General features: G+C 37.6%; 1 protein-coding gene across 2 annotated transcripts in view; it reads right to left on the bottom strand.

The window, feature by feature from the left end:
• The window catches only part of AFG1L (AFG1 like ATPase), a 197,409-nt gene that overhangs the window by 35,520 nt on the left and 147,183 nt on the right, over positions 1-14,706 (bottom strand). For both annotated transcript variants that reach the window (XM_045499208.1, XM_045499207.1), the window contains exon 10: positions 141-211. In XM_045499208.1, the coding sequence (XP_045355164.1) occupies positions 141-211 (71 nt within the window). The remainder of the gene's footprint in view (positions 1-140; positions 212-14,706) is intronic.

The following is a 14,706-nucleotide window of genomic DNA, read 5'->3' as shown; positions in this document are numbered from 1 at the left end:
TAGACAAAATGCTGATACAATGACTGCCACTTGAGCGTGGCATCAACCCATATACAGCAATGGAACTTATTAATTGGTCAGTGGAGATTGAGCATTGTGTTCTAAATGTATTCTCTTTCAAGAGAAATTAACTTACGTACAATCATTTTGTTTCTGAGCCAGCTCATCAAACAACTTATCCATGACAGCCTCCACATCAGCTTCACTTGTGCTACAGTGAAAAGAATAATAGAATATGAAATTAATAACACTTGAAGCCAACATCAAACAGCTGCCTGAGCCTGCTTAGCTTTTTGCCCATAAAGAAAGAGAACAGGATGTTATGCTCTAAATACAAACATTAGATTTAGAATACACTTAAAAGCAGAGAATATTAACTCTCAGGTAGATGATTCTGCCTTATTTGCATACACTGAAAGACTTCTGTGCTTCTGGCTGTTTCCAGTAATGAGACGATACAGGCAGAGTAAATCCATTAATACTATGTGTACACAATGAGAAGAAAGGCTTCTGGCTCTCTCTTGCATGCAAAACAAGAGCAAATAGACAAGGCAGTCAAGCATCCAGCAAAGTATCCTTTGAAATCTCTACTGAGAGGGTACATGTGAAATTAAATATTGAAGCTGCTTAAAAAAAAAAAAAAAAAATCAAGTCAAGCCCCTGGCTGAGAGGATCAAACATCCAGAATTAAATGACCAGCTTCGAAATACCAACTTGATCTGCACATCAATAACTTTATCAGACTTCGAGTATAAGGACAATTATAGACCACACAGTTTCTCTCAAAAGTGTCCTTGTCAGAAATTCAAGAAAACTCTCTCCTTCTGAGATGCCTACCACTTGCCGGCCACTGGGAAGTTAGTCTCATCAAAGAATCCTTTGTATTCTAATTACAAATCACCATATGGTTTAGGGAACTCACAAATACAAATGTGATAACACTATGGCCTTTTTTCCTGTCACTTTTTTTTTTAAAGAGAGATTTATAAATTAACTGTCAATAAAATAACCGGCAGAAAAAAATAAATGCTGTTAAAAAAAACTTCAAGTGCAAATATAAGTTTACGTCAACTCTACATACAACCTTATACAGGATAACTTGCCGATATGCTTAATTTTGACGTACAAATCACTCTTACCTAGGTGTGGAAGCAATTAAACTCAATTCTGGACATCATCTCAATAAAGTCTTACTGAAAACTAAAATGACAAATTATTTTTTCTTTAGATTAAGTTTAAACAAAACTAAACTCATTCCTTCCCTGAGATAATTATCAGGTAGCAGGCATTTAACACACCAGCACCTAATTCTTCAACTGTTCTCCAGCAAATGCTTTTAAGACACCATTTGCATTTTGTTATGTTATTATTCAGTTATTATAAAGGATATGGAATTGTCACATTCCATGTAATAACCATTCCACCTGAAAGGATCTTAAAAACATCATCTGCAACGGTTAACTTTGCAGGGGAAATGCTATTTGACTTAAGTAAGGCCTTGTATGACATCTGAGTAGGGTAGTATTAAAATAATAAAATGGCACTACAGGGGCGCCTGGGTGGCGCAGTCGGTTAAGCGTCCGACTTCAGCCAGGTCACGATCTCGCGGTCCGGGAGTTCGAGCCCCGCGTCGGGCTCTGGGCTGATGGCTCAGAGCCTGGAGCCTGTTTCCGATTCTGTGTCTCCCTCTCTCTCTGCCCCTCCCCCGTTCATGCTCTGTCTCTCTCTGTCCCAAAAATAAATAAACGTCGAAAAAAAAAAAAAAATTAAAAAAAAAAAAATAAATAAAATGGCACTACAGAAAGTGATTATAGAGACAAAAAAACAACTTTAAAGGTAGAAAGAAATCACACTAGCCAATGTAAATGTCAACGCCCACACCAAGCACATGTATGTTTAGATGGGTTTGCCAACATTATTCTTGAGAATTCATTTAGAATTGTCTCCACCTTGTAATGGGCGTAAACACAACAACTGTTGGAGAAGCCAAAGCACTTTTTAAGGGGTATAGAGAAGGAGCAAAGCCAGACACCAAGGATATCTGCTGGCTTGTAGAAAGTTAACTTCTCCTTAGGATAGGCATGTTACCCAACAGAAGGGGAGAAATGAATTCTGAAAAATAACCAAGGCAGAACATGGTTACATTTCTAAAAGCATATTTGGTCAATAAATAATTGCTTGCAAATTTCATCAGTGGTGATTTCTGTTTTACTCTGCGCTCTAATATACTGTAACATTAAAATGAGGCTCACAAGACTTTAGCCAGGCCACATCTTCTACATCATCTATGAAATTACTATACATGATTTCACTATAAGTGAAATGGCACACTGTGTGTGAAATGTGAAATGTATATCATGTGAAATGATACAATTATTTTTATTATAGCAGTATCTTACAAAAACTCTATTATCATAAAAAGTTACTCAGAAATTATAACATGCAAAATAAAATTTTTTTACTGCTGTAGTGGCCTAAAAATAAATGTTCACAAAAGTAGTTCGTGTAATGTACAATTGAATAGACGGTTTTCCATCTAAGCCAATTTGTACTTGACCTCAGGGAGTGAGTTCTATTGACTGTCTGAAGGACAGGAACCTCAGCTTCATATTGTCTTAAAAACAGGAGGGGCTGGTATGCCTTTTTGGTTCTATTAGATGTATCCATGTGGACACAAAATAAATGAGGATGATATGAAAGAAATCCTTACCAGAAATAAACTTATTCATAATTCCTTAACAGATAATTTATAAGAAAACCTTAGTCTTCACCCTCAACCAGACCAGATTTCCCTACTTAAAAGGATGCATCAATCAGAAGTAACTTTTTTTTCACGTTTTTATTTATTTTTGAGAGAGAGAGAGAGAGAGAGTAGAGGAGGGGCAGAGAGGGCGGGGGGACAGAAGATCTGAAGCAGGCTCTGTGCTGACAGCAGAGAGCCCAATGCCAGGCTAGAACTCACAAACCATGAGATCATGACCTAAGCTGAAGTCAGACGCTTAACTGACTAAGTCACCCAGGCACCCCAGAACTAACATTTGTTTTAAGGATTAGAATTAGAGGGATGCCTGGGTGGTTCAGTCAGTTAAGTGTCCAACTCTTGGTTTCTGCTCAGGTCATGATCTCACGGTTGGTGGAATCGAGCCCCATGTTGGGCTCTGCATTGACAGCATGGAGCCTGCTTGAGATTCTCTTTCTCCCTCTCTCTCTGCCCCTCCCCCTGCTTGTGCGCTCTCTCTCTCTCTCTCTCAAAATAAATAAATAAACATTAAAAAAAAAAGGAGAATTAGAAAAGTAAAAAGAAAAATTAAAACCTACCTATCCATATTAGTTTAAAAGATTCAGAGTTTTACTAATTATATAAGTTCATATCTGGTTTAAACATCTTGAATATGCTTTGTAATTCTAGTAAAAAAATTTAGATGATTCTGAACTATTTCAATGTGCCACACAGGGAAGAACAAAAGCTGTATTTATTGAACAACTATTATGTAACAGCTAATTTACCTACACTACCCCCACCCTGCCATGCATGTAGTATGTGTTATTATCCCATTTTTACAGAGCAGAAAACTGACACTCAGAGAATTAAGTCACTTATCTAAGATCTTAAAACACAAAACTTTACAACAAAGTATTAGAAATAAAATAACAAAGTATTAGAAAACACAGTGGCAATATTTGTGGCATATTATTATCATAATAATCATTAATATAATACCCCAACAGAAAAACTGATAAAGGACCTGAACAGACAAATTGCATTAAAAAATAGCTCAATGGGGTACCTGGGTGGCTTAGTCAGTTGAGCATCCTACTCTTGATTTCAGCTCAGCTCATGATCTCACGGTTTGTGGATTAGAGCCCCGTGTTGGGCTCTGTGGTCGGGCTCTGTGCTGACAGTGTGGAGCCTGCTTGGTATCCTCTCTCTCTGGCTCCCTGCCCCTCCCCCACGCATGCTCACTCACAAGTGCTTGCATACACACCTTCTCTCTCAAAATAAATAAACTTAAAAAAAATAGCTCAATGGGCAAGAAGCCTATGTAAAATCATTCATTCTTATTAGTGAAAACAAATGCAAAGTAAAATCATGAGACCTTACTCTTTTATCTAAATTGGCAGAGATAAGAAAAATACTAGAGCAAGCCTAGGTAAGGGGAAAACGGACCCTCTTCATTTACTGTTGGGAGGAGTATAAAATTGGTACAAGAGTTCAGGGCAACCAGATAATACGTAATAAAAACATTAAAAACATGCAAACCATATCACACGGCTATTTCACTCATGAGAATTTCACCTATGAAAATAATAATGGTTAACAACTATAAGGTTGTTCATTGGGACACCGCTAACATCAAAACAGTGAAAACAAATAAACAAAGAAACTAATGTCCCACAATGAGGAATACACTCACACGATGAAATATTACGCAGTTTTTGAGTACAACTTTTTCCTCTTGTCCTGAAACTGCAATTAAGGTCCAAAGATGATGGCTAGAAGTGCTTAGTGCCCCCAAGTGTCTAAAGAGAACCACCAATGTGCCACCAATGACTGGATCCAGACTCCTGCCCCCAGGGTTAAATAATGAAGAGAATCAGCCCTACTCCAAATGCTACCGTCTCTCCACACCACAGCATCTTGATAAGGAAGGGAAACGGGATCAGGAGTCATTGGTCTTTTGTCTAGTATTTGTGATAAGACCCTTTTTCCTCCCTTCTTTCCCTTAGGACTTTTTCTCCTGGTTGGCTTCTAGTTTCATAGCATTGCGGTCAGAAAAGATGCATGGTATAGCTTCAATCTTTTTGAATTTTTTGAGGCTGGTTTTGTGGCCTAACGGGATCTATTCTGGAGAATGTTCCACATGCACTTGAAAGAATGTGTGTTCTGCTGTTTTAAGATGGAATGTTCCGAATATATCTGTTAAATTCATCTGGTCCAGTGTGACATTCAAAGCCACTGTTTCCTTGTTGATTTTGTTTAGATGATTGTCCATTGCTATAAGTGCCTTCTCCTTAGGAAAGAAGAGGATGATTTACCTTCTCTCAAAGACAAGTGATGGGGGAAGGTTCTCTACAACAATCACTTGGAAAGACTAGGGTAGCCTGAAAGAAGAAAAATCTGGCATTGTTTGTTTGTTTGTTTGGATGAGTAGGACCTTGGTAGATTGAGAAATCAGAAGGTGGGAGATGGAGTGCTAAGCTAATAGGAAGCAAGCCAATTCTCACTAAAAACTCTCCAAAGGTTCAGCACTACTAGATATACTTGAAGATATCAGTCAGGCTGGAAACAGGGGCACTGTTGGAAAATAAGACAAAGACAGTTCTTTAGACTCCCTACCTTTACCTGGATAGCAAGATTCCTCTACCTCCTCCATTCCAGCTGAAACTGGTAAGTTTAGCATCTGGGTCAGTTTTAACAACGAAGAAAGGGGGAGAGACACCATACTGAAATCCTACATATTAAATAGCAAAACCAACAGTTCCTCCCTCTACAGCATCCAGAACCCTACCAGCCAAATTTCCACCCTAGGAAGTAGAAAGATTGGAGGAAACGCTCTGGAGGAAAATGAATAGTCAAAAGAAAGACTTGTAAGATAGTGACATCAGGAATTCTTCCATGGAAAAACCCGACTTGCCACCTTGTCTAGCACCATCCAGTGAAGCATACCAATCAATAACACCCTATCCATAATCAGATTTTTAATGCTTCAATCTTAAGTGTGAATGGACAACCAAGTATTTCTAGGCATTTAAGGAAAACCTCTAAGATAGAAGATAAAGACCAAAATAAAGAAATAGAAAAAAGGATATTGGAGGAAACAAAGAAAAATACACTCTAATACACCTAGAGAGAAGAAGATATGATATCCATAGAGTAAAGAAGGATGCTGTAAATGGAAAGAACAATTAGCGCATATAAAAGAGCTCTAAATAGGACTGTTAAATAAAAAGTTCAGGAAAAGAATTAGAAGAAAAAGGTTGAAGTAATCTTCCAGAAAACTGAACAAAAGAAGTACAAAAAAACAGGAGACAGAGGAGAAAATAAAAGAATTAGAAAATAAATCCAGCAGGTCCAATATCTAACCAGGAGAAGCTTCAAAACCTATGGAGAAAAAAAAAAAGAAGCAGCACTGAAAAAATAAAAATAAAATTTCCTAGAACTGAAGAACATGCTTGTCTAAGTTGAAAGAGTCCAGGGGCACCTGGGTTGCTCAGTTGGTTGAACATCCGACTTTGGCTCAGGTCATGATCTCACTGTTGGTGAGTTTGAGTCCCTAACCCTTCACTGCTGTCAACTCAGAGCCTGCTTTGGATCCTCTGCCCTCTCTCTCTCTCTCTCAAAAATAAATATTAAAAAAAAAAAAAAAAAAAGTCCTGTGAACACCGAGCACAAAGAATGGGGGAAAAGGCTCCATTCCAAGGCATATTACCATGAAACTTCAGAAACCAGGAATACAAAAAGAATATTCCAAAAACTTCAAAAGAAAAAACAGTTTAAATATAAAAGGCCAAGAAACTGATTTGTATCAATTCCCATCAAACTTTGCAACTATAATAAGGGAAGCACAAAGATAATAGTATGCCATCTAAAATTTTCTAAAGGGAAATTATTGCCAAACTATCCATGCCCAGTCAAATTATTAATCAAGCAAAATAAAGATATTTTTGGACAGGTGATTTCTCAAAAAATCCATTTCCCACGCAGCCTTCTTTGTAAGATAGTAGAGGGTGTGCTCTCAGAAAAGCGAGAAGAGTTCTTGGTCCAGTAGAACCAAATAAGCACTTCCCCCAGTGACCCTCCTGCCCATGGCAGCTATAAACTCTAGACAAAAGAGAAAATAGGTAATCTGAAAGCACTGGACAGTGAACAGAAGCAGGCAGATTCTGGAAAGAACTGACACTTGGGAAAAGGGAAAAACATGGGGTGAATTACCCATTTTACAACTTTCAGACTGAAGGCAGTAAAGTTAGGACTGCTCAGGGCAACTAAAACTCCAAAGAAAACCTGCAGTCCTTCTGGCATGGAGACCCAGAGGAGAGTTGAGGGTAACCACACAGGTGAAAAATCAGGGGGCATCCCCGCAAAAAAGTGTTTCCAATTCCTGAAATCATAAGTTATTCTGTATTCATCACAATATTTTATGCATTTTCAAATAATGTGTGTCCATAATAATAAACAGTGAATCATTTTTCTGTACAGGGTTTTACTAAAAGCTTCAGCAGTTTCCTGTAAAAAAAATGGCATAAAAATAAATTCATGACTTACCATGATTACAATATACTATGACATTTTTAGATATTTATACAGATTTACGTACATTTATATATTATAATATATTATGTTGTATATTTCACCAACATAAAAATGATCTCTACTGGATATGCACTTTTGATAGTAGAAAATATTAAAAGGAAACAACACAGGGGCACCTGCGTAGCTCAGTCGGTTGAGCATTCGACTTCAGCTCAGATCATGATCTCAGGGCTGGTGAGTTTCAGCCCTGTGTTGGGCTCTGTGCTGACAGCTCAGAGCCGGGAACGTGCTTCGGATTCTGTCTCCCTCTCTCTTTCTCTCTCTCTCTCTGCCTCTTTCTGCTCATGCTCTGTCTCTTTCCCTCTCAAAAACAAATAAACATTTAAAAAATTTTTAAAAAAGGAAACAACACAAAATAAATACAAAATAAAATTATTTTAAAAGTATCTCTAATATTTAATAGGTAAAAGATTTTTTTTTTAATTGAAGGTTTTTAAAACACATAGCATTAATCAGCCTCTCTAATAGATCTGATCTTTGCTGGTTGACGAATATTCCAGACATAGGAAAATGCCATTTTGCACTGATATTGATCAAATCATTATGAGCGTATCCTAAATTATTTTCAAGTTGGGTGTTAGGGTACCTATTGCTTTACATAAACTCATTTCCCTTATTAACATGTGTCTAGCTTCGTTCATTCAATTTATCTACTTAAAAGCCCTGTCCCCAAACACAGTCCCACTGGGGGTTAGGATTCACCCATGGATTTGGGGAGGACACAATCCAGTCCTGAACAATGCGCATTTGTGTAGCTTACAGTTCAGGACAACCATGAATAGCGCTATGTGAACATGCTAGCATGCGCCTTTTGGTAAACTTACGTGTACATGTCTGTTGGTTGTATAACTAGAATTGCTGCTCATTGGACATACCAATGTTCAGCTTGGTAAATATTGCCAGACACTTTTCCAAAATGGTTATGGCAGTTTACTCTCTTACGGGCACATACAGAAAGTTCTACTTGTTCCTCATCCTTGCCTACACTTGTTTTTTTTTTTTCCCATCTCTTCCATTGTAGTTGATTTTAGTGGACATGAATGATTTTAATGTAAGTTGCCTCAAATTATTTTTGGAAGTGGGTGGGGTTTAAAATACAAATATAATTAATCCAGTAGTTAATCCAGAAGCATTTGCTTAGTAAAATGTCATTATGATATACATAAAATTTAAAAACCATTCTTAAGGGATGCCTGGGTGGCTCAGTTGATTCAGAGTCTGACTCTTGATTTCGGCTCACGTCATGATCCCAGGGTCACGGGATGGAGCCCTGTGTCAGGCTCCATGCTGAGTGTGAAGCCTGCTTAAGATTCTGTCTGTCTGTCTGTCTGTCTCTCTCTCTCCCTCCTTCCCTCCCTTCCCCTCTCCCTATCCCCCATTCACACTCTTTCTCTCTAAAATTAAAAAACAACAATTATTTTTAAAAACACTAAGATCTCTTGACTTTTTTAAGTAGGAAATTTCAAGAACATAACATTATTATAAAATTTCCCACCAGAGAAAATGACTTTAACCTCAAAATAGGAAAAGAAAGGTACTTATAATGGAGAAAAACTGGAGTAATAGGAATGAGTCTATGACTCCATCTTACCTAACAATCTATCCTCAAAAATACAACCATGCCTGTGAAGCTCCAAAGACGGAACAGGATCAGACAGTTTTCAAAAAATTAAGTGTTTGGGACACAAGACCTAATGTTGGCAATAGGTATATTCAGAAAACAAATGTACAAAAAATACTCAAGGATCTACGTTATACATAACTACAAACAGTGATTAAAATCAGACCTAAGTTATAAACATAATTAAAAGATATTCTACCCTAACCAGTCAAATTTGAAGAAGGTATAATACCTGGTAGTCAACAGCAGTTGCATGGAAAAGCTGCAGCCTAAAGATAGCACTAAATTAAATGATTTTTTTCAGCGTAAAAGGGAAGCTAAATTCAGAGTTTTCTTTCAGGGCTACAAGAATATCATGTCACATAGCAAGGAAGAAAACTTTCTCGTCAGCTTCGTGTAGTTCAATTTTAACCACAAAGTGCCATGTCTTAAGAAAGAGTGACGGGTTGGGGCACCTGGATGGCTTAGTAGGTTAAGCATCCGACTCTTGATTTCGGCTCAGGTCATGATTTCACAGTTCATGAGTTCAAGTTCTGCATCAGGTTCCGTGCTGACAGTGCGGAGCCTGCTTGAGACTCATTCTCTCTCTCTCTCTCTCTCTCTCTCTCTCTCTCTCTCTCTCTCTCTCTCCCTCTCCCTCTCTTTCTCTCCCTCTCTGCCACTCCCCTGCTCATGTTGTCTCTCTATGTCAAAATAAATAAAAACTTAATAAATAAATAAACAAACAAATAAATAAAAGAGTGACTTGAGTAGCATGAAAATGATCAGGAGAAAATGCAGAAATTAAGCTCAGGTGCTATGAATTGTATCCCTCCGGTAAAACAGACACATAAGCTCCTACAACTGAGTAGGGATAAAGAAGTTAAGTGACTTCCTTCAATTCTAGGTAATTGCCCCACCAGTGGGATGCTACTGTATGCCAGCGTTTGGGGCAAATAGGATGCAAAACAGAAAATCTGCCCACAGATGATCAAAAGTCAGAGAATTAAAGTCATTTCTGAAGAAAAAGCAAAGTCATTCTTTTCAGATGATTTTGGGGGGGGGGGGGGGTGGAGTGTACACAGGGCCCAGGCAGAGCCCAGACTATTTTTCCTTTGTTCTATAACGCCCTGGTAAAATCCACCCATTTCATTGCTTCTGTCACTTTTTGTTAAGCGTGGAAACTACAGTGGAGGGGCAGGTTTCTACTTTGTGCTAAGTAGTACTGCTGTGTCTTTAAGTCAGAAAAGCCCTGGAATCGACCACTGTTTCGTTGCCAGAAAATCTGGCATGAACTCCTACAGGAAACCTGTGAGTACAGTACCCTGGATTAAAAGCCTGATTGCTTTGGAAGTATGAGAACCATGATTTATTTTTCCATATTAAATTAGTAAACAGAAAGGAAAGTAATCAGTCATTCCAATTTTAAGAAAATTTCTATAGCGGAAATCAGGCATTCAACAAAAAACTTGGAGAAATAGAACATGTCAAAAAAGACCTTATTATTGCTGGATCATTTGAAATTCTCAACTAAAATTCCAAAAGAAGTGGAGGTTTCTAGAAGAGGGTCACACATGAATTTAAATGGAAATTAATTTCTTCAAGAACCTCCCACTTCATTAGGATTGACTCAGAGGAACAGAATGCTACCCACACTTTGCCCCTTTATCCCCTTTTTAAAATCAACAGCTTGTTAGGGTATCAACAAGTAGAATAGGGTTGGCTTTCCTTGGTCCCTCTCTCTCCATGTTCTCTATTCCAGAGAGCCAAAGTTGATTCAACGAGGGAGAAATTTCCCCTTCCTCTTAGAGTTCTTGTGCCAAACTTCCCTGGCAGTGAGCCTTCTCACTCTACTGATTCCTTGTGTATTCATGCTGTACAGCTCTTTGTGCTCTTACCAAACATAATCTGAGGCTGGAGGCAGGTCTAAGATTAAGTTGGTTTATATTTGCCTTAATATAAAACAGACTTGGTTGCATTTCAAATCCTGTAGGTTTGTTTTACATAACGGAATCAGTTGTTAGAATGGATTTTGTCCTAGTATTTATCTTCTCAATCACTCAAAGGCTTAATTGACTGTTCAGAGATCCATTTCAATCTCTAAATTTCCCACCATTCTCAATCACCTGGAGAGTAATTTACCTGGTTCCATTAATCTTGACCTGTGTCTAATGCAGAAAGTGGGACCTAGCACCTTTCGCTCTCAAATTCCAGACCTTGACCCCCTCTTCTCAGCCCCAAACTCCATATAAAATTTCTACTAAATCTAAATATTGCATTTCCCCACAAATAAGTCAGTGGTGTAACATGCAGACCTGCAACTTGGTAGATACAATAATATTTCCTTTTCATAAAATTTAAGAAAAGCTAGAATGACTGAAGATTACAAAAATAAATAAATAAAAACGAGGAAGAAGCTAGGGAGCAAAAAGCTCTGACTCCCCTTCAGGAGAAGAAAACGGTCCTATCCATCTGGGAAAGGGAGGACAAGGGAGTTTTAACAGTTAAAAAGGTACACAGCAAGGAACTAAAGACCAAGGACTTTTGCCAGATCAGCTTTCCTAATGTTGAAGACTGACCTTTATACACATGTAATCTATTTGAAGATGAAAGAAAAAAGAATATAAGAATTCTATAGAAATCTAAGAACTTTATTCTATACTTTTACAGGTATAAGCATACATATAATTTACTCGTGTACACATTGTGTATATAGCTTATTTACACTTTACTAGGTGAATACAGCCATATAGTTGAATACTTTGTCAGTGTGTTTAGCTGGAAATGGTGGGCCAGCTCTATTCTGGTCCTGTCTGGCCTGCGGAAAATAAACACTGTGATATGCTATTGTCAAATTACCATTCAATAAAAGAATGGAAGATAACAGTTATGCTGAGCTGACTGATGGAATCTGATACTGAAGTCTATACAAGATGAGCTTCTTTTGCTGCTATACCACTTTTTAGGGGGTATTTCAAATATTTCCAAATCTTTGAAATTGTTAATTCAGTACTCCCTAAGTTAATAAAAGATTAATAAATATTTAAGTGCACATCTAAATTATGTCAAAAAGGACAATTTTGTGATTTTAACAGACATAATAGCCTATCTATGTCCTACGGGATATAAAGCAGAAAGTTGTTGTTACTTACTAATATACAATTATAAGTTTATAATGTCACAGAGCCTTACTTATTCATAAAATATCAACAGGGGTTCTTATAAGAAAGATATTGTACATCTACTTTTGAGAACCAACTATATTCCTCCACCATAGAGCACTTTTTCCTACAGGTAGCCTGAGAATACAGACTTATTACCATTATTGGCCTTTTAATCTCAAAACATATAGTAGCATACAATGCTTCATTTTGAATTTGAGACATTTCAGTTTGATGAAACTTTATACTTCTCAGAGATAAATAGTTCTTCACTAAAAGAAATACAAAAAAAAATAGTGAAAAAAATAAAAGATTAAAATTTACACTAAAAATATTCACTTAATGTAAAACCAGTAAAAGGAAGAACCAACAAACAAAAAAGGCATGAAACATAAAGTAAAAGAGCAACTATATCAATAATACTATAACTTGTGAATGGATTTAACAATTCAGTTGAAAGGCAGAGACTGTGCATGAATAAAAAGCAAGATCCAACAATATATTGTCTATATGAGGTATGCTTTAGGTTTCAATATGCAACTAGGTTGAAAGTAAAAACACAAGAAAAAAAAACGTATCAACACAAAGAGCAACCACTACTAACATTAGACAACACAGACTTTATTTTTTTATTTTTGTTTTAACGTTTATTTATTTTTGAGACAGAGAGAGACAGAGCATGAACAGGGGAGGGACAGAGAGAGAGGGAGACACAGAATCCGAAGCAGGCTCCAGGCTCTGAGCCATCAGCCCAGAGCCCGATGCGGGGCTCGAACTCACAGACCGCGAGATCGTGACCTGAGCTGAAGTTGGACGCTTAACCGACTGAGCCACCCAGGCGTCCCCAGACAACACAGACTTTAAAACAAAAAATGTGATTTGAGATTAAATAAACTTCAATACATAAGGATAAATATAACAATTACAAACATATGCACCTAACAACTGAGCCCCAAAATACATGAGGCAAAAACTGACATAAGTGAAGGGAGAAATAGACAGTGTAGCATAATAGTTGGGAGACTTGAATATCCAACTTTTTTTCAACTTTTTAATTAAGATTTTATTTTTAGGTAATCTCTACACCCAACGTGGGGCTTGAACTTACAACCCCAAAATCAAGAGTCACATGATGTACAGAGTGGGACAGCCTGGCGCTCCCAACTTTCAGTAAGAATACAACAATTAAGGAGAAGATCAAAGGAAATATAAAACTTAGAATACAACTGGGGTGCCTAGGTGGCTCAGTCAGTTAAGCGTCCAACTTTGGCCTAGGTCATCATCTTGCAGTTTGTGAGTTCGAGCCCCGTGTTAGGCTCTGTGGTAACAGTTCAGAGCCTAGAGCCTGCTTCAGATTCAGTGTGTGTCTCTCTCTCTGTCCCTCCCCTGTTCATCCTCTCTCTCTCTCTCTCTCTCTCTCTCTCTCAAAAATAAACATAAAAAAAAGAAAAACTTAGAATACAATATACACTAACTAAACCTAACATATATCTATACAAACAATCCACTCAATTACAGCAGAATACACATTATTCTCAAGTGTATATGGCACATTCTGAAGGAAAGATCATATCCTAGGCCATAAAGAAAGCCTTAATAATTAAAAAAGGTTAAATTAGGGGCGCCTGGGTGGCCCAGTCAGTTAAGTGTCAGACTTCAGCTCAGGTCACAATCTCACGGTTCATGGGTTCGAGCCCTGCATCAGGCTCTGTGCTGACAGCTCAGAGCCTGGAGCCTGCTTTCCATTCTGTGTCTCCCTCTCTCTGCCCCTCCCCTTCTCACACTCTGTCTCTCATGGCAATAAACATTTTAAAAAATGTTTTAATTAGAAAAAAGAGATTAAATTATATGAAGTATGTTTTTCAATCACAATGGAGTAAATTAGAAATAACAGAAAGGCATTTTGGAATCACAAATATATGAAAATTAAACTGTACACTCCTAAATGAAACAAGTGGGGAAAAGAAACAGAAATCAAAAAGAAATTAGAAAATACTTTGGGGGCGCCTGGGTGGCTCAGTTGGTTAAGTGTCTGACTTACTCTAAACTCTGAAGCAACCACACACACAAAAAAAAACAAGCTAATATAAGATATAAAATGGAATCTTAAAAATAAAACAAGTCAGAAAAAGAGGTAAATGGGAAGAACAGAAAAAATAAATGGCATATTTAAACCCAACCATAGCAATAATCACATTAAATGTAAATGGTTTAAACAACCTCATTAAAGGAAGAGAATGTCAGGGCACCTGTGTGTCTCAGTCAAGCATGTGACTTTCGGTTTTGGTTCAGATCATGATCTCACAGGTTTGTGAGATCAAACCCCACATTGGGCTCTGCACTGACAGCACGGAGCCTGCTTGGGATTCTCTCTCTCTCTCTCTCTCTCTCTCTCTCTCTCTCTCTCTCCCCCTCTCTGCCCCTGCCCCACTTGTGCTCTCTCTTTCTCAAAAATAAACATTAAAAAAAAAAAAGAAAGAGAATGTCAGATTACATAAAAAATAAATTCCCTACCATGTATTGCTTACAAGAAACCATTTTAAGTATAATGAGACAGATAGGTTCCAAGACAAGGATGGGAAAAGATAGATCACATAAATGCTAATTTTAAAAAGCTGAAGTGGCTACAC

Source organism: Leopardus geoffroyi, chromosome B2 (assembly GCF_018350155.1).
Source record: "Leopardus geoffroyi isolate Oge1 chromosome B2, O.geoffroyi_Oge1_pat1.0, whole genome shotgun sequence".
Taxonomy (NCBI): domain Eukaryota; kingdom Metazoa; phylum Chordata; class Mammalia; order Carnivora; family Felidae; genus Leopardus; species Leopardus geoffroyi.
The sequence above is the reverse complement of the archived record's forward strand: the minus strand, read 5'-3'. Positions and strand labels throughout refer to the sequence as shown.